The sequence below is a fragment of the Erythrolamprus reginae genome, chromosome Z, assembly GCF_031021105.1.
Source record: "Erythrolamprus reginae isolate rEryReg1 chromosome Z, rEryReg1.hap1, whole genome shotgun sequence".
Taxonomy (NCBI): Eukaryota; Metazoa; Chordata; class Lepidosauria; order Squamata; family Dipsadidae; genus Erythrolamprus; species Erythrolamprus reginae.
In genome coordinates this window covers 4,778,784-4,800,248 of record NC_091963.1, presented here as the reverse complement: position 1 = coordinate 4,800,248, position 21,465 = coordinate 4,778,784, and the positions used below count along the sequence as shown (strand labels likewise).

The 21,465-nt window shown below is 39.4% G+C and overlaps 1 protein-coding gene across 4 annotated transcripts in view; it reads left to right on the top strand.

Moving 5' to 3' along the window:
• ADCYAP1R1 (ADCYAP receptor type I) overlaps window positions 1-21,465 on the top strand; it is a 132,623-nt gene that overhangs the window by 46,680 nt on the left and 64,478 nt on the right. For all 4 annotated transcript variants that reach the window (XR_011560569.1, XM_070767059.1, XM_070767060.1 and 1 more), the window contains exon 2: window positions 1,318-1,437. Coding sequence is in view for 3 of the 4 variants with exons in the window: in XM_070767059.1 (XP_070623160.1) it covers window positions 1,387-1,437 (51 nt within the window). In the remaining variant the exon portion in view is untranslated. The remainder of the gene's footprint in view (window positions 1-1,317; window positions 1,438-21,465) is intronic.

The window sequence follows — 21,465 nt, the reverse complement described above, 5'->3', positions numbered from 1 at the left end:
GGTGCACTTATGCACACCCCTTACTGACCTCTTAAGAACTGGGAGAGGTCAACAGTGGATAGTTTAAGGGTCAAGTTTTTGGGGTTAGGTGATGATACTGCGGAGTCAGGTAGCGAGCTCCATGCATCAACAACTCGGTTACTAAAGTCGTATATCCTGCAGTTGAGTTTAGAGAGGTTTGCTTTAAGCTTCTTCTTCTTCTTCTTCTTCTTCTTCTTCTTCTTCTTCTTCTTCTTCTTCTTCTTCTTCTTCTTCTCCTTCTCCTTCTCCTTCTCCTTCTTCTTCTCCTCCTCCTCCTTCTTCCTCCTTCTCCTCCTTTCATTCTTCTTCTTCTTCCTTTCCTTCTCTTCTTCTTTCATTTTCTTTCAGCCCTGCCTCTTCCTTCTCATTCTTTTCTTCCTTCTCCTCCTCCTCTACTCACACTCTCCTCCTCCCTTCCCACTTCCTCCTCCTTCAGATAGGGTCCTCCCTTGTCTTCTTGTAACAAGGATTTAACCCTGCCTGGTTTCTTGGGCTTTAAACTGCCCAAGGAGCTGCTGATACAGTTCTACAGAGGAATCATTGAGTCTGTCATCTGCACCTCTATAACTGTCTGGTTTGGTGCTGCAACCCAACAAGACCGACACAGACTTCAGAGGAGAATCAGAACTGCAGAAAAAACAATGGCTGCCAACCTGCCTTCCATTGAGGACCTGTATACTGCACGAGTCAAAAAGAGGATGGGGAAAATATTTACTGACCCCTCGCATTCCGGACACAAACTGTTTCAACTCCTACCCTAAAAAAGTCACTACAGAGCACTGCACACCAAGACAACTAGACACAAGAACAGTTTCCCCCTGAACGCCATCACTAAACAAATTATTCCCTCAACACTGTTAGACCTTTTACTAAATCTGCACTTCTATTTCTACTAGTTTTTCTCATCATTCATATCACCCATTTCCTCCCACTTAGGACTGTGTGACTGTAACTTGTTGCTTGTCTCCTAAGATTTTTATTAATATTGATTGTTTCTTCATTGCTTATTTGACCCCTATGACAATCATTAAGTGTTGTACCTCCTGATTCTTGACAAATGTATCTTTTTCTTTTATGTACGCTGAGAGCATCTGCACCAAAGACAAATTCCTTGTGTGTCCAATCACACTTGGCCAATAAAATTCTATTCTATTCTAAGGTTTCCTTCCTTTTTTAGACAAAATTGCACAAGCAGAATTTTTGATCATCAATTCCTGTGATTTTTCCTTTTGAGTTCATGGTTCCAGATCTTGGTTTTTACCTTCCCCCCCCCTGCTTTTTTCTCCCTTTCCTAAGATTTGAAGATCCTGAGACAAAAATCACCAAAGGTTTTGCTGTCCACTGAGTCTTTGGTTTACTGAAAGGATGGCCTCTTGCTTGAAGAGTTGGGTCTTCGCCGTGGTGCTGCTTCCCATGGTAAGCCATTTTAACAATCTTTACACTCGTATTAAATGTTTGCAAAGGTGCTATTCTGAATAAATAGATGTGAGAGTACAGGGTGTATCAATCACAGGATTGGTAAGAAGACAGATGACAAGGGGGCTAAAAGCATATGATGGATGTTGAAGGAACTGGGTTTGTTCCGATTTAATGGAGAGAAAGATGAGAGGGGATGTGACAGCAGCCATCCAAAATTTGAGGGGCTGCCCCAAAGAAGAAGGGGGGTGTCAAATTATTCTGCAAAGCCCCAGGAGACAGGACGAGAAGCAAGTGAGAGAAACGTATGAAGGGGCAAAGCAACCTGGAATTAAAGGAGAAACGTTTTAACAGGGATGACAATTAGCCAGTGGAAGATTAGATGACCATTTGTTTGGAATGGCATAGGATCTCCTGCTTGAACTAGATGACGATGGATGAGGAGAAGACAGACAGATACATAAATAGGTAGGTAGATAGGTAGATGGGTAGATAGGTAGATAATAGATGCATGGATTATGGATGAAAGAAAGAAAGTGAAAGAAAGAAATACAAAGAAAGAAAGAGAGAGAGAGAGAGAGAGATGATGGAGGGAAAAAAGAAAGTGAAAGAAAGAGAGAGAGATAATGGATGGATGGATGGAAGAAAGTGAAAGAAAGAAAGGTTGGTAGGTATGTAAAGTAGGTAGGTAGTAGGTTAGAGCAATAGATGATAGATAGATAGATAGATAGATGATAAATGATAGATAGAGAGATAGATGATAGATAGATAGATGATAGATAGACAGATAGACAGATAGACAGACAGACAGACAGACAGATAGACAGAGGTAGATAGAGGTAGATAGGTAGATAATAGATGGATGTATGGATGTATGGAAAGGAAAGAAAGGAAGGAAGGAAGGAAGGAAGGAAGGAATAAGTGGATGGATGGATGAAAAATGAAAGGAGAGAGAGACAGATGATAGATGAATGGAAAGAAAGAGAGAGAGAGGTAGGTAGATAGGTAGATAATAGATGGATGGATGATCGATGAAAGAAAGAAAGAAAATAAGAAAGAAAGAGATGGATGGATGAAAGAAAGAAAGAAAGAAAATAAGAAAGAAAGAGATGAATGGGTGGATGGAAGAAAGAAAGAGAGAAAGATAATGGGTGGGTGGATGGATGGATGGAAGGGAAAGAAAGAAAGAAAGAAAGAAAGAAAGATGGAGCAGAGGAAGAAGAATAGGGAGTAGAAATAAAGAGAGACATTGAAACAAGGAGAATACTGTAGTCCCTTGCTATACCGCGCTTCACCTACTGCGGCTTCACTTCATCGCGGGTTTCTGAGGAAGCCGATCGGCAGATTTAAACAGCCCGCCGAACTCGATCGGCAGGTTTTTCAAAAAATATATATATCTAAAATTGTAAATACTGTATTTAAATACTGTATCTAAAATAAATACTGTGTGGGAAGGGTTTATAAACACTTAAAACAATGAAAACTTACCAAACAATTACAATATAAATACTGAAATAAGTACTATCAGTCGATAAATTCCCCATCGTGGATTTCACCTATCGCGGCCAGGTCTGGAATGTAACACCAGCGATAGGCGAGGGACTACTGTAGTTGGGTAGGTAATTGTGTGGAACTGTGAATGGAGGAATGAATGTATAGATGGACAGATGGACAGACAAATGAGGATGGATTAGAGATAGCAGGATGGATAGCAGACAGATAATAATGAGAGGAATATAGGATTGATGGACAGATATACAAGAGACAAGGGAGTGAGCGAGAGAGAGAGAGAGAGAAATATTGTGAAATGGGCCAGTTAGTCACAGCCTCTGTTGCCGTCCAAATGAGCAATTTTCTGCCTGCTCAATTCCCCCAGTGTTTTCCTGTCCCACTGAGAAGGTCTCCACTTCCTCCAGAAAACACTCATTTTCTGCAAAAGAAAATAAAGGCTTGGGTGTCTTCCAAGGGCTCTGTTGTCCTCCTTTTAAAATAATCTGAATGCTGTTGACATTTAACGGGTTTCGGTGATTTAAAACAGACGCGGTGGCTGGGCTGCTGCTGCCTTCCCAACCAATGTATGTATGTATGTATTATGCATGCATGCATGCATGCATGCATGTATGTAAGTATGTATGTATTATGCATGCATGCATGTATGTATGTATGTAAGTATGTATGTATTATGCATGCATGCATGTATGTATGTATGTATGTAAGTATGTATGTATGTATGTAAGTATGTATGTATGTATGTAAGCAAGCATGTATGTAAGTATGTATGTATGTAAGTATGTATATATGTATGCATGCACATATGTATGTATGTATATAAGTATGTATGCATGTATGTATGTATGCATGTATGTATGTATGTAAGTATGTATATATGTATGCATGCACATATGTATGTATGTATATAAGTATGTATGCATGTATGTATGTAAGTATGTATGTATGTATGTAAGTATGTATGTATGTATGTATGTATGCATGCATGTATGCATGTATGCATGTATGTATGTAAGTATGTATGTATGTAAGTATGTATGTATGTATGTAAGTAAGTATGTATGTATGTATGTATGCATGTATGTATCTACATATTATTATTATTATTAATAATAATAATAATGCATGCATGTATCATGTTTTTGCTGATAATGAAAATGAAGGGGGAGTAGTATAGATGTATTTCAAGCTATTTTGCTCTCATCATCTAGCCATCATCTAGCCGCCCTGAGTTTTCGGAGAGGGGCGGCATATAAATCCAATAAAACTTGAACCTTGAAACATACCCTTACCTGGATTTGAACCTGGGCAGCCTGCCTGTAAGGTTCTCCTCCTGTCTCAGCTTTGACAAGAAAAAGAAGCATGTATGTATGTATGTGTATTTGTATTTACGTGTGTGTGTTTGTCGAGTGACCCTGGTATATGCGAAGGAGCACACAGCTTCCTTTTTGCCCCTCGCCCCCCACCAGGCTCCATATTCCAAGGCAGATAAAACGTTTTATAGCCAACAACTATAATCTATAAGTGTAACATCTTTTTGCTGATAATGAAAAAGGAAGGGAGACCACTATAGATGACAAGGCAGAGGCCTAGGTTCAAATCCAAGTAAGGGTACGGCTACCTGATGAGAGCAAATAAGCTCAAAATATATATTTTCATTATCAGCAAAAATATGTTCCATACATACATACATACAGTACATACATACATATATGTGTATATACATATACACATACACGCATACATTATTATTATTATTATTATTATTATTATTATTATTATTATTTATTATCTATTACTATACTATACTATATCTTCTTTTCTATTCTTTCATAGATATATTTTACTATGAGTATCCCCTCTATAACCTTCATCATGTATTTTACTATGTGTATATAGATATATACCCACTAAAACCCTCTTTGTGTATTGGAATAAATAAACAAATAAACAAACAAACAAACAAACAAACAAACAAACAAACAAGTAAGTAAATAAATAAATAAATAAATAAATAAATAAATAAATAAATAAATAAATAAATAAATAAATTTGTATGCTGCCCCTCTCCGTAGACTCGGGGCGGCTCACAGCAATAATAAAAACAATGTACAGTCACAAATCTAATATTTAAAAATATCTATAAAAACCCTTATTTAAAAAGCAAAACATACACACAAACATACCATACATAAACTATATAGACCTGGGAAGATGTCTCAATTTCCCCATGCCTGACAGCAGAAGTAAAAAAACCCTACCCCACTCCCTTGGAGGTTCTCTGGAAGCCAAAAACCCTCCCAGAGCTTCTGTGTGAGCCAAAAATCAGCTAGCCAATGCAAACATGCATGTTGGAGCTGAGCAAGGGCAACAGCTCGCATGTCATCACTGTTCAATAGCGATGATCGATCCAGTGACTTTCCACTCTCATGTCTTCCTCACTCTCTGACTGGGACCACTCCCCCACTGTCACATCAGCCCCCTCTAGTGGTTCCTCAGGCTCACTCCCTCTCCCTCTCTGCTTCATCTGACAACCCCCCCCCCCCGGCCCAGGGTATCCAGAGGGGCCTGGCTCATCCTCCCCAGAATCTGACATGACCTGAGGTGGACAAGGAGCACTCACAAGAGCTATCAGGTCAGGTGAACTGATCTGAATCAGCAAGAACCCACCCTCGAACACTTCAACCCTCATAAATAGGAATCACTTGACAAGCATCCAAATTCTAATCACGGATGCTACAGTAGTCATTAAGAGTGATAAACAGCCGGAAGTCCATTTGTTTTAGTTTAGTTGTAACCTGGGCACTAAACAAATGGTGGTAGGTCAAGGGCTACCTGTTATATTTTTTAAAGGGGGCCTTTCGCCTTGTATCCAGTGTGACCTCTCACTTTGCTAAGATCTTTGTACTTCCTTGAAATTGACAGTCGCTGGTAATGAACCGTTCCTCCTTGATGGGGATTAAGGAGATAATTACGTCTTCAAAGAAGATGCAAGCAGAATTTTGGGCAGCAATAAGAGAGTGGCAGGAAACAGGGAGGTAAATGGAGGCTTGGAAGAAGCTTTGTGCTAGCTTAAAACAGGGCAGTAGTTTAACATCTGGGTGCAAAGGATCAGTGAGTGTCCACCTCCAGCCACAAGGATGAACAAATTGGTCAATTTCAGATTTGCTACAAGACTGGTCTAAGGTTTCTCAGTAAACTTTCAACTATCCGTACAATTTATATTAATATTGATTGTTTCCTAATTGCTTATTTGTCCCCTATGACAATCATTAAGCGTTGTACCTCATATTCTTGACAAATGTATATTTTCTTTTATGTACACTGAGAGCATCTGCACCAAAGACAAATTTTTGTGTGTCCAATCATACTTGGCCAATAAAGAATTGAATTCTATTCTATTCTATTCATTATTCTATTCCCTACTCTATTCACTATTCTATTCTATTCTATTTTATTCCCTATTCTATTCCCTACTCTATTCCCTATTCTATTCTATTCTATTCTATTCTATTCCCTATTCTATTCTATTCCCTATTCTATTCTATTCTATTCCCTATTCTATTCTATTCCCTATTCTATTCTATTCCCTATTCTATTCTATTCCCTATTCTATTTTACTCTATTCTATTCCCTATTCTATTCTATTCCCTACTCTATTTTACTCTATTCTATTCCCTATTCTATTCTATTCTATTTTATTCCCTACTCTATTCCCTGTTCTATTCTATTCTATACCCTATTCTGTTCTATTCTATTCTATTCCCTATTCTATTCTATTCCCTATTCTATTCTATTCCCTATTCTATTCCCTATTCTATTCTATTCCCTATTCTATTCCCTACTCTATTCCCTATTCTATTCTATTCTATTCCCTATTCTAATCTATTCTATTCCCTATTCTATTCTATTCCCTATTCTATTCTATTCCCTATTCTATTCTATTCCCTATTCTATTCTATTCCCTATTCTATTCCCTACTCTATTCCCTATTCTATTCTATTCCCTATTCTATTCCCTACTCTATTCCCTATTCTATTCTATTCCCTATTCTATTCTATACCCTATTCTATTCTATTCCCTATTCTATTCTATTCTATTCCCTATTCTGTTCTATTCTATTCTATTCCCTATTCTATTTTATTCTATTCTATTCCCTATTCTATTCTATTCCCTATTCTATTCTACTCTACTCTACTCTATTCTATTCTATTCCCTATTCTGTTCTATTCTATTCTCTATTCTATTCCCTACTCTATTCCCTATTCTATTCTATTCTATTCTACTCTATTCTATTCCCTATTCTATTCCCTATTCTATTCTATTCCCTATTCCGTTCTATTCTATTCTATTCCTTTTTCTATTCTATTCCTTATTCTATTCTATTCTATTCTATTCCCCATTCTATTCTATTCTACTCCCTATTCTATTCCCTACTCTATTCCCTATTCTATTCTATTTTATATTCTATTCCCTATTCTGTTCTGTTCTATTCTATTCTATTCTATTCCTTATTCTCTCCTCTCCTATTCTCTTCTCTTCTCTTCTGTTCCTTATTCTCTTCTTTTCCATTCCATTGCACTCTAGCAATGTATCACCAAGGTTCATATCCTGGGATCATGTGACACTGCCACTTTCATAAATATGAGTCAGTTTTTGCCTGAATTGTGAACGTGGGGATGGCTGCAACGGTTGAAAGCATAGTTCCCTCTAAGCTGAGCAGTGAGCAATCGCTCACTTAAAAATCATCATCAACTCAGAGTTTTCCAAACCTGCCCAGAAGCCGAGAGGGAAAGAGTGAGAGAGAAGGAGAGAGAGAGGAACAGAGAGAAACAGATAGAAAAAAGAGAGGAAGGAAAAGAGAAAGAAAAAAAATGGGAGTAAGGAAGAGAGAAAGAAAATCAAAATCTAGTTTGAAACTAGCTCAACTATTTAAGTGGCATTTTGATAGTGATAGAGTTGCCCTATTATGAGCTCACTGTTATAGACACACAGTACAGTATTTGATTTTGAAATTCTCTGAGGCAAAACAGGGTGGGTTTTTTATTTGTTTGTTTGTTTGTTTGTTTATTTATTTATTATTTCTGTGCCGCCCAGTCCCGAAGGGACTGCCGCTCAGACACTATACTTTTCCGCCCACCCCCCAAAGAAATTAGAGGGAACACTGGTTGAAAGTGTAGAAAATGGTCATAAATCTCTCCTTTTTTTTGTCCAGTGCTATTGCAACCTTGAAAGTCTTTTAAGAAGAGACTGGAGCGGTTCAGGTTCCCCTGCTTGAGTGGGGGCTAGACTAGAAGACCTCGAGGGTCCCTTCCAACACTGTTTTATTTTTTCTTACGCTGTGGCTGGAGTCAGCTCTGATGATGTCCAGCTACCGTCTTCTTTTGGCAGCCTGGTTTTCTGTTTTTTTCCACTGACTCTTCCCAACATAATTGCCTTTTCTCATAATTTATCTTGCATGTCACGGTCATAATCCCTGAGATGTGGTTTTGTGATATTTCTTTTTTTTGCCTTCCGGTGACATGTCTGGTGTTAATGACATCTGGTACTTGCTCGTTAGCCAAATATAAGTTGCTTTACTACCCGAGGAATATGCAGGATCCTTTTTCCAACACTTCAGCTCAAATAAGTTGATTTTTCTTTCGGTCTTGATTTTTCTAAGGAGAAAAAAGTGCTTATATGTGTTTCAAATGCAGCTGTTAGCCGAGAGGAATTACAGAAGCCCTACATGGCATTGGACCAGAATATCTCCGGAACCGCCTTCTACTGCATGAATCCCAGCGGCCAATAAGGTTCCACAGAGTTGGCCTTCTCTGGGTCCCGTCGACCAAACAATGTCATTTGGCGGGTCCCAGGGGAAGAGCCTTCTCTGTGGTGGCCCCGGCCCTCTGGAATCAACTCCCCCTGGAGATTAGAATGGCCCCCACCCTCCTTGTCTTTCACAAATTACTCAAGATCCACCTATATCACCAGGCAAGGGGGAACTGAGACACCTCCCCCAGGCTTTTATATTTTATGTTTGGTATGTATGTGCTGTATGGTTTTAATTGCTGGGGTTTTATATATCTTTTCTTTTAATATTAGATTTGTATCAGTGTTATATTTTTTTTATTATTGTTGTGGGCCGTCCCGAGTCTTCGGAGAGGGGCGGCATACAAATCTAATAAATAATAATAATAATAATAATAATAATAATAATAATAATAATAAACAACAACGCACCTTAGTTTTTGGGGAGAAAAATAGGGAAAAGATATACCAGGTATTCCTCTGGCTAGCATCCTTAGTCTGGTCAGTTTCAGCACATTATTTTATCCCCTCGTTAAGGGCTTAATTTTTTTTTAATTCTGAGAGAGTAACAGTGAAAGAGCTTGCAAGCCTTCTTTCTTTCTTTCTTTCTTCCTTCCTTCCTTCCTTCCCTCCTTCCTTTCTTTGATTTTTATGCCGCCCTTCTCCTTAGACTCAGGGCGGCTTACAACATGTTAGCAATGGCACTTTTTAACAGAGCCAGCCTATCGCCCCCCACAATCCGGGTCCTCATTTGACCCACCTCGGAAGGATGGAAGTCTGAGTCAACCTTGAGCCGGTGGTGAGATTTGAACCGCTGACCTACAGATCTACAGTCAGCTTCAGTGGCCTGCAGTACAGCACTCTACCTGCTGCGCCACCCCGGCTTTCACGCAAGTGGTTGTCCAGTCTCCTTCTTAAACCCTCCACTCTTGGAACTGCTAGAATTTTGCTCACTGCTCGGCTGGCTGAATCCTCATCTAGCAAAAACACAAATAGGATTATTTTGGGGGAAGGGAAGATTTCTGCCCCATTCCTCTCCCTTATATCTGCTCGTTTCCTAACCTTCGACCAGTTAACGGGCCGGAGCAGCATCTGCTGCCAATTTCCCGTATGCCAGCTATATTTGGAATTTGCTCTCCGAACGCCCCCGTTTCCGAATCCTGCTCCATTCTTCTGGCTCGAAGTCTCTTTGCAACCTTCCGCTATTCTGGCTAATTAGAAAGAGAACCTGGTTGCAAATGGATTCCACGCCCACCCTCTTTGCAAAGCGAGGGGGGGAGGTAATTAAAGTCAGATAAAATAAGGGATGCTGGAAAGTTCAAGTCCACACGTGAAGGACCCCTTAAACTGGTCATGCTTATGCAGAGGAATTTAATCAACTGCAGGCGGTCCTCGACTTATGACCAAGAACTGAGACCAGAATTTCCATCGTTAAGCAAGGCAGTTGTGAAATGAGCTGAACTGCTGCAGTAGATATATAGTGGTGCCTCTAGCTAAGAACGCCTCTACTTACGGACTTTTCTAGATAAGAAGCGGGTGTTCATGATTTTTTTGCCTCTTCTCAAGAACCATTTTCCACTTATAAACCTGAGCCTCCAAAACTGTAACCGGAAAAGGTAGGGATAAGCCTCCGTGGGGCCTCTCTAGGAATCTCCTGGGAGGAAACAGGGCTGGAAAAGGCAGGGAGAAACCTCCGTGGGGCCTCTCTAGGAATCTCCTAGGAGGAAACAGGGCCAGAAAAGGCGGGAAGAAGTCTCTGTTGGGTCTCTCTCGGAAGATCCTGGGAGGAAACAGGGCCGGAAAAGGCAGTGAGAAGCCTCCATGGGGCCTCTCTAGGAATCTCCTGGGAGGAAACAGGGCCAGAAAAGCCGGTGAGAAGCCTCAGTCGGGCCTCTCTAGGAATCTCCTGGGTGGGCCGGAAAAGGCGGGGAGAATTAATATATTAGATTAGATTTGTATGCCGTCCCTCTCCGAAGACTCTGTAGGGCCTCTCTAGGAATCTCCTGGGAGGAAACAGGGCCGGAAAAGGCAGGGAGAAGCCTCTGTGGGGCCTCTCTAGGAATCTCCTGGGAGGAAACTGGGACGGAAAAGGCAGGGAGAAGCCTCCGTGGGGCCTCTCTAGGAATCTCCTGGGAGGAAACTGGTATAATAGCTGAGGCCTTATTTAAGCATAATAGTTTAATCAAACAACGTGCCAGCAGTGGCAGGTACAGGCTTAAAGATAACATGAATACACAGGCTTTCATACAGCTAGCTGCCTGAGGCAGCCACCAATCCAAACAGAGGAAAGTTCCCGCTTACAATGTAACTGGGGCATACGCGCCCAATCAGCACCCTGGATAGGGACGAGCGAGCGCGGCTCTGACAGCCGCCTGTTACTATGCGGACACTGCAACTGGGACGGAAAAGGCAGGGAGAAGCCTCCGTGGGGCCTCTCTAGGAATCTCCTGGGAGGAAATAGGACCTCCACCCTCCCTGTGGTTTCCCCAATTGCATGCATTAGCACGGACTCCATTATGGTCATAAATCCAGGACTATGTTTCCCCCAAAAAACCCAAGATGCTAATTCTGATAAAAAAATATATCCTTCCTTCAGCTGTCATGAGAAATGGGATGGGGGTGGGGATAGGGGTGGGGGTCTGGGAGGGGGAAGTCTGCAGCAGGAGCCCAGGAAAAGATTTGTTTCTTCTGGTGCAGACCAAGAGAGTTTCGCTTCTCCAAAAAGGGGGTGGGCGGGTTAGTGGTGTGCATTCCAAAAAATATGACGCACCAGTAAAGATGCGTCCACCTGACGAGGATGGACAATGGGGATTGGGTGAATTGCCACGGGAGGGGGGCATTTGGGGTACTTTGATATGGGCAACTATCGCGCCTTTTCCTTCAGACTTTTCTTCTGATGCATTCGCTTCTGATTTAGTAAAATTCACCTAAATGGACTCTGAGTTTTACTTTTCCTAAATTCTGAGCGAAGCCAACCCTCACAATACTCCATTTTTCCTGCCCTGGTGGATGCTTTATTGCCTTTCTTTTTCTTTTATCTCTTCTCTTTTTGTTTTCCCTTCCCCCTTTTCTCATATCTGTCTTATGTGTATATATTGTAGGCAAGTAGGCAAGTAGGATGCTTGGCTGCATAGCTAGAGGTATAACAAGCAGGAAGAGGGAGATTGTGATCCCCTTATATAGAGCGCTGGTGAGACCACATTTGGAATACTGTGTTCAGTTCTGGAGACCTCACCTACAAAAAGATATTGACAAAATTGAACGGGTCCAAAGACAGGCTACAAGAATGGTGGAAGGTCTTAAGCATAAAATGTATCAGGAAAGACTTCATGAACTCAATCTGTATAGTCTGGAGGACAGAAGGAAAAGGGGGGACATGATCGAAACATTTAAATATGTTACAGGGTTAAATAAGGTTCAGGAGGGAAGTGTTTTTAACAGGAAAGTGAACACAAGAACAAGGGGACACAATCTGAAGTTAGTTGGGGGAAAGATCAAAGGCAACATGAGAAAATATTATTTTACTGAAAGAGTAGTAGATCCTTGGAACAAACTTCCAGCAGACGTGGTTGGTAAATCCACAGTAACCGAATTTAAACATGCCTGGGATAAACATATATCCATTGTAAGATAAAATACAGGAAATAGTATTAGGGCAGACTAGATGGACCATGGGGTCTTTTTCTGCCGTCAGTCTTCTATGTTTCTATGTTTCTATTGTCAGTATGTTGTTCTTTATTGTGTATTTTTAATGTATACAGTATATTTAATAAAACTTTTTTCAAAAAAAAAAATACTCCGTTTTTACATGAGGAAGCCCTTGCTTCTCCCTGAAAAATTAGTGTAAGTTTAGAAGAGCTGGAATATTTTTTTAAATAAGAATCACAGAATAACAAAAGTTGGAGGTCTTCTAGACCAGTGTTTCCCAACCTTGGCAACTTGAAGATATTTGGACTTCAACTCCCAGAATTCCCCAGCCAGCGAATGCTGGCTGGGGACTTCTGGGAGTTGAAGTCCAAATATCTTCAAGTTGCCAAGGTTGGGAAACATTGTTCTAGACCAACCCTCTGCTCAGGCACTCGTACATGTGTCAGCCTGTGCACGTGCAGTATTGCACACGAATAATTCAATGGCCGATGTGAGCTCCAACATTCATATTTATTCATTTATTTATTTTGTCCAATACACAATGAGGGTTTTAGTGGGTATATATCTATATACACATAGTAAAATACATGATGATGGTTATAGAGGAGATACTCATAGTAAAATATATCTAAGAAAGAATAGAAGAGAAGGTATAGTAATAGAACATATCAATGAAAGAATAGAAGAAGAGATATAGGAATAGAAGAAAGATATAGGAGATATAGGAGAGCAATAGGACAGGGGACGGAAGGCACTCTAGTGCACTTGTACTCTGTACACTGGCTAGCTGATTTTCAGCCCTCCGGAGGGATAAGAGGCCATTTTCGCCCTTCCAAGGCGAAAGATTCATTTTCCTTTCTTTTTCTATTTTCTTTTTCTATTTTTTTTTCTTCTATTTTCTTTTCTCTCTGTTTTGTCTCTCTGTCCACATTATCGTTTCTCTTTCTCTTCTTTCCCTAAATTTTTATTCTTCTTCTTTTCTTCTCCCTATCCCTTCTTTTCTTTCTCTTAATTATATGTTTGTAATAGTCGTTTATTATTCTTTTTAAATTGTATTGTTTTTCTATTTGTGGATAAAAACTTTTAAAAAGAAGAAGAAGAGACCAAACAGCTGTTTGTCCAAAAGGGGATAGGGTATCCTAATTCAGCAGAGGGGTTAGACTAGAGGACCTCCAAGGTCCCTTCTATTATTCTGAAGGGTTTTCAGACCATCTTTCAATCCTAACCACTGTTGTGTTCCTTATATAACATGCTGACAGGGAGCGAGTCTGCTTAACGCAACCTAACATAGATTATTCAGAAACAGGACAGCAACTGCCAAGTTTAAATAAAGAGGCCAGAATTTGGCTGTTGAAAATTTGAGCCTCAACAAACCTCAACAAACCTCAAAAAGATGACAGTCTGACAGTCTCAAAATGGGTGAACAGTGCAGTCAGGCGGTAGGGAAAGCAAGTAGGATGCTTGGCTGCATAGCTAGAGGTATAACAAGCAGGAAGAGGGAGATTATGATCCCGCTATATAGAATGCTGGTGAGACCACATTTGGAATACTGTGTTCAGTTCTGGAGACCTCACCTACAAAAAGATATTGACAAAATTGACCGGGCCCAAAGACGGGCTACAAGAATGGTGGAAGGTCTTAAGCATAAAACTTATCAGGAAAGACTTCATGAACTCAATCTGTATAGTCTGGAGGACAGAAGGGAAAGGGGGGACATTATCGAAACATTTAAATATGTCAAAGGGTTAAATAAGGTCCAGGAGGGAAGTGTTTTTAATAGGAAAGTGAACACAAGAACAAGGGGACACAATCTGAAGTTAGTTGGGGGAAAGATCAAAAGCAACGTGAGAAAATATTATTTGACTGGAAGAGTAGTAGATGCTTGGAACAAACTTCCAGCAGACGTGGTTGGTAAATCCACAGTCACTGAATGTAAACATGCCTGGGATAAACATAGATCCATCCTAAGATAAAATACAGAAAATAGTATAAGGGCAGACTAGATGGACCATGAGGTCTTTTTCTGCCGTCAGACTTCTATGTTTCTATGTTTCTATGCTAGTTTATAGAACTTGTGCAAAATGTGGCAGGTTGCTCAAAACCAGTGGTTTTTTTTTTCCCAAGGAAAAAAACTCTGCAGAGCTGCAGATTGTATATTGTTGGAAGCGTTGATTTGGTGACCCCAAGACCCACATCAATCTTGAAAATCTGAAAATACATTTCCTACGAAACTCTGTCTTTTTATGAAGTGGAATTCATTTGGTCTGGCGTTGGTCTTTTCCTGCCTTACAGGCTATAGACTAAATCTTTTTTTTTCTGAATAATTTCGCTTCTTCCCATTCCTTTCTGGAAGGATTACACCGCTGTTGCAAATACCGTATTTTTCAGAGTATAAGACGCATTTTCTCCCTCCTAAAAGAGGCTGGACATTAATGTTGGTGTGTCTTACACACTGAATACAGCCATTTTTGGCCTCCGAAGCCCTGCTACTGTGTTGCATTTTTGCAAAACTCCAGATCGTGCAGAACGCAGCTGCGAGAGCAATCATGGGCTTCCCCAGGTATGCCCATGTTAGAATAGAATAGAATTTTTATTGGCCAAATGTGATTGGACACACAAGGAATTTGTCTTGGTGCATATGCTCTCAGCGTACATAAAATAAAATATACATTTGTCAAGAATCATGTGGTACAACACTTAATGACTGTCATAGGGGTCAAATAAGCAATGAAGAAGCAATATTAATAAAAATCTTAGGATATAAGCAACAAGTTACAGTCATATAGTCAACATGGGAGGAAATGAGTGATAGGAATGATGAGAAAAACTAGTAGAAATAGAAGTGCAGATTTAGTAGAAAGTCTGACAGTGTTGAGGGAATTATTTGTTTAGTAGAGTGATGGCGTTCGGAAAAAAAACTGTTCTTGTGTCTAGTTGTCTTGGTGTGCAGTGCTCTGTAGTGACGTTTTGAGGTTAGGAGTTGAAACAATTTGTGTCCAGGATGTGAGGGGTCAGTAAATATTTTCACCGCCCTCTTTTTGACTCGTGCTGTATACAGGTCCTCAAGGGAAGGCAAGTTGGCATCAATTGTTTTTTCTGCAGTTCTGATTCTCCTCTGAAATCTGTGTCGGTCCTGTTGGGTTGCAGAACCGAACCAGACAGTTATAGAGGTGCAGATGACAGACTCAACGATTCCTCTGTAGAACTGTATCAGCAGCTCCTTGGGCAGTTTGAGCTTCCTGAGCTGGCGCAGAAAGAACATTCTTTGTTGTGCTTTTTTGATGATGTTTTTGATGTTAGGTGACCATTTTAGGTCTTGAGATATGATAGATATGTTACACCAACACTCAACCACTTGCTTGTCCATGTATATGAATTGGTATAAATGAGTAGTATGTGTCTTCTTTAAACTGTTTTTAAGTTTTAATTTGGATTTCAGAAATTGCTCAGGGTTTTTTTTCCTTTGACTTCTTTTTATTATTGTTATTGTTATTGTAATTTTATACTGTTGTGAGTTGCCCTGAGTCCTTTGGGACTGGGCAGCAAAGAAGTCAAAATAAACAAATAAATAAATAAATGAGTGAATGAATGAATGAATGAATGAATGAATGAATGAATGAATGAATGTTTGGAAAGCTTGCAGAATGGTCCTGTGGGCCACGGAGGACAATTTTTTCCCCCTTACTTTGAAATCTTGGTGCATCTTATATTCCGCAAAATACAGTACTTTAATTTAATTTTAATTATCCAACTTCTATGCCGCCTAATCCTGTAAGACTTGGGATGGCTTACAACAATAAAAAACAGTACAATAATAAAAAGAAGTCGAACAATAATAGTAAATAAACCCCCAGTGACCCTAGCAACCCTTTTGTAAACCCTCATCAATCTAACAACATACAAAACAAACAAACATAATTTGGGAATGTCTGATATTAACTTCACGGCTGCCGGGCCTGTCGACAAAGCCCAGTTTTAAGAGCTTTTCGAAAAGTCAGCAGAATGGGAGCAGTGCAAACACTGGGGGTGGGGGAGTTGATTCCATAGAGCCGGGGCGGTAACAGAAAAGGCCCTTCCCCATGGTCTCGCCAACCTACATTGTTTAGTCAACGGGATCTGGAGGAGGCTGATTCTGTGTGATCTAATAGGCCTTTGGGAGGTATGTGGTAGTAGACCAGAATTTTCACAATTACTTCGCCCATCCCCTTGGTCACATGATCAAAATTCAGACCTTTGGCAACTGGTAGGTACTTATGACAGTTGTGTTGCATTGACCTTGGACTTCTGATCCCTTTCTGCAAAGTCAAGTCAAGCAGGAAGTCAGATTCACTTAACAACTGTGTTACTCACTTAACAACTGCAACGATTCACTTAACAACTGTGGGAGGAAAGGTGGTAAAGTGAGGCAAGACTCAACAAATGTCTCACTTAGCAACAAAGATTTGGGGCGCAATTGTGGTCGTAAGTCAAGAGGTATCTGTAAATCTTTCCAGGACCATTTTGATTTATTCCCATTTCTTTGTGAAAGTGTTACAGAGCAGACAATTGGAAGCTTGTTGTGACCGGCTTGCAGGACATGTCCAATAATTACACTTAGTCCTCACAGTATGACCACAATTGAGCCCAATGTCAATGTTGCTAAGTGAGAAATTTGTTCAATTAGTTTTGCCCCATTCTACATTGATGGCCACATTATTTTATTTCATTTCATTTCATTTCATTATTTTATTTTATTTTATTTTATTTTATTTTATTTTATTTTATTTTATTTTATTTTATTTTATTTTATTTTATTTTATTTTATTTTATTTTATTTTATTTTATTTTATTTTATTTTATTTTATTTTATTTTATTTTATTTTATTTTATTTTATTTTATTTTATTTTATTTTATTTTATTTTATTTTATTTTATTTTATTTTATTTTATTTTATTTTATTTTATTTTATTTTATTTTATTTATTCATTCATTCATTCATTCATTCATTAGATTTGTATGCCGCCCCTCTCCGAAGACTCGGGGCGGCTCACAACAACAGAACAATACAAATCCAATGGTTAAAAATAATTTAAAACCTTAATATAAAAAACAATCATACATCTCATATACACCCTACGTAAAGCGGGAACGGCCCAGGGGAACCAGTTGCTAGATAATCATGTTGTTAACTGAGTCACATTGTTGTTGGTTCTGACTTCCCCATTGACTTTGCTAGTCAAAAGGTCATAAAAGAAGGTGCAAATAAGGGCAACAAGAATGATGAAGGAAATAGAGCCCCTCCCTTATGAAACCAGGTTGCAATGCCTTGGTTTCTTCAGCCTTGAAAGACGGCATTGAAGAGGTGACTTGATCGAAGTGTATAAAATCATGCATGGGATAGAAAAGGTGGATAGAGAAAAATTATTTTTTCTACCATACAATACCAGGACGAGGGGGCCCTCCCTAAAGCTCATAGGTAAGAAAGTGAGGACAAATAAAGGGAAATATTTCTTCACCCGGAGGGTCGTTGGTTTATGGAATTCACTTCCGGAAGAGGTCATGACAGCTGTCAGCCTTGATAGCGTCAAGGCAGGATTGGACAGATTCATCCAAGTGTATCATAGGTGGTTATTGAAACGGATATCCAAGTGCCATCTCTATGTTGGTTGAGGCAGGCAGGGTTCCCTTGGGTCCCATTTGTTGGGGGTCAAGGAAGAGAGATTGTCTTGCCTTCTCTTTCTGCTGAAGATCCCCATGGACAATGGGTGGGCCACTGTGGGACACAGAATGCTGGACTCAATGGGCTTTGGCCTGATTCAGCAGGGCTCTTCTTAGGTTCTAAAGGGGATCATCTAACCCTGGGGCATTATAGCCATCGTAGATATGAGTCCATTGACAAGAGCCTGAATTTTAATCCTATATCACATATCATCATTATATATGAGGGTGCTTCAATGGTCGTGTATTTATTTATTTATTTTATTTGTTTATTTGTTTGTTTGTTTATTCATTCATTCATTCATTCATTTATTTATTTATTTATTTATTTATTGGATTTGTATGCCGCCCCTCTCCGTAGACATGGGGCAGCTAACAACAATGATAAAAACAGCATGTAACAATCCAATCCAATACTAACATAACTAAAAAAAACCCTTATTATAAAAACCAAACATACATACAGACCTACCATGCATAAATTGTAAATGCCTAGGGGGAAAGAATATCTCAGTTCCCCTATGCATGACAGCAGAGGTGGGTTTTAAGAAGTTTACGAAAGGCAAGGAGGGTGGGGGTAATTCTAATCTCTGGGGGTGTTGGTTCCAAAGGGCCGGGGCCGCCACAGAGAAGGCTCTTCCCCTGGGTCCTGCCAAACGACATTGTTTAGTTGGCAGTCATAAGTCACTTTTTTCCAAAGTCGTCGTAATTTCGAAGGGTCACTAAGTGAATGGTTGTAAGTCAATCTGTATCCAGAGCAAAGGATTCCATCTTTGCCACATCATTGTGGCATCTCATTTCTCTCCCTTGTTCTTGTTTAGAACAGCTGTGATAAAAATATCATTGTCTTTCAAGCATTCCCAATTTAGTCCAAATCCAATTGTAAGTCCATCCACTGCAATGACTAATTTTGTTTTGAAATATTCTTACTTTTAAACGACCTCTGAGGAGAGGATTGGGAGAACTCTGACACCGGGCCAAACCCTAGACTGAAGACTTTCTAAAGCCAAGGGAAGGAGAGTTTTAATTTAATTACCCAATCAATTAAAGCTTCCTCTTTGGGTAGATTTTGGCAGTGACTTTGGATAAATTTTTAAATCGTTTTTCCATTTTGAATTTCATTGCAAGCTTCCAGACAAACCCTGTCCATCTCTATAAAGTCCATATCCATAAATGCCCATATTTATAATCATAATATAATGGTTGTTTTGAAAACTGGAGGGATTTCATCCGTGCAATGCAGAGAATTGTTATTCCCTTTTTAAAAAAATCTATTTTAATTTTATTTTTTTTAAAAAACCTTTTAAAATATACAACACCTTTAAAAAAAGATTTTTAAACACAAGCCTCTTGAGAGAAAATAACAGGAAAGAAACTACTAAAATATTAAGATTCCCTTTATTGTCATTTTTCTGCCCAAACAAAAGATACATACAAATTATCTCTCTCCCTCTCTCCCCACTCTCTCTACCCCCCCCCTCTCCTCTATCTATCTATGTATCTATCTGTCTATCAGATCTAGCATCTATCTATCTATTATCAGATAGATGATCTATAACTTTATCATTTATCTCTCTCTCATCTATCATCTATCTATCTACAATATCTATCCATCCATCCATCCATCCATCCATCCATCCATCCATCCATCCATCCATCCATCCATCCATCCATCCATCTATCTATCTATCTATCTATCTATCTATCTATCTATCATCTAACTATCTTTCTAATCTAGCGTCTATACAGATAGATGATCTATATCTTAATTTTTCTCTCTCTCATCTCTCATCTACCTGCCTACCTACCTACTTATCTTATGTCTATATTTATCTATCTATCTATCTATCTATCTATCTATCTATCTATCTATCTATCTATCTATCTATCTATCTATCTCCTAGCATCTATCTATGAAAAGGCAGATGATCAATATCTTTATCATCTTTCTCTCTCATCTATCATCTATCTACAGTGGTACCTCTACTTAAGAACTTAATTCGTTCTGTGACCAGGTTCTTAAGTAGAAAGGTTTGTAAGTAGAAGCAATTTTCCTCTTAGGAATCAATGTAAAAGCAAATAATGCGTGCAAACCCATTAGGAAAGAAATAAAAGCTCGGAATTTGGGTGGGAGGAGGAAGAAGAAGAAATTGTGGAGAGTCTAAGGGAGAAGTGTTGGGGGTTGGGAGTTGACACTATTGAGTCCGGTAATGAGTTCCACGCTTCGACAACTCGATTGTTAAAGTCATATTTTTTACAGTCAAGTTTGGAGCGGTTAATATTAAGTTTCAATCTGTTGTGTGCTCTTGTGTTGTTGCAGTTGAAGCTGAAGTATCCTCTATATCCTCTATAACCCTCATTGTGTATTATTGCGTATTGGACAAAACAAACAAACAAATAAAAAATAAAAAGTGTGAAAAATGGTCATTAGTCACTTTTCCCCCAATGCCGGTTTAACTTCAAACAGTCAGTAAACGAACTGTCACAAGTCGAAGACCGTCTGTATCGTCCAGGCTCCCAAAGGAGTCTGATTCCAAACACTGCTTTGATTTGTGTCTTCCTGGATGTTCCCTTGTCTTGCATTATCTATCTCATTTTCTACCAAATCTCGCTTATTTCTCCCCGGAGGAAATTGAGACGGATTCTCCGTTGAGTGCTGAAAACTGTAAACACACGCGGAAGGCATCTTGAGTTAAATCAGAACGTCTTGTAAAATCATTGTAATGCCACAAAACGGTTGCGTTGGAAAGTAGGAACAGTGGCGCGCCGCTCGGCAGGGAGGGCAATTGGGGAAGGTTTAAAACGGTGCTTGCAATATCTGTATTTCTTTCGTGGTTTCCCTTGCAGATGTGTAATTTAATTTGGAGATACGATGCAAAAAAAAAAAAATCCCCTTACATTGAATTCAGGGATGTGCTGTAGCAGCCAGACTCCTTATGTAATGAACTCATTAGGGTTGCTAGAGCTAGTCCTCAAAATATGGTTTATTTATTTTATTTATGTATTAGAATTTGTCAAACAAAAGCAAGAATTAAAAAAAGACAATGGCAGGGGCGTTAGTGCACATTAATGCATTCATGCACGACGCCTCCTCTACTGACCACTTCAGTATGAAGTAAACTCCACAGAATTCACAGAGACTGTGAAAACAATACAAGATTGGCCTAGCATGAGTTTTATAAGCTCCAATTAGCAATACAATGTTTGGAGGAAAAGAGCTTCGGAAAATTAAACTATCATTCGTTTACTGGCCATTCTAAGTTGTGACAGACTCCACTTCCCTGTCTCAAAATCTACCTATTAGAAATTAGGGAGGGAGGGAGGGAGGAAGGGAGGAATGAAAGAAGGAAAGAGACAAGCAGGGAGGGATAGAGAGAGAGATG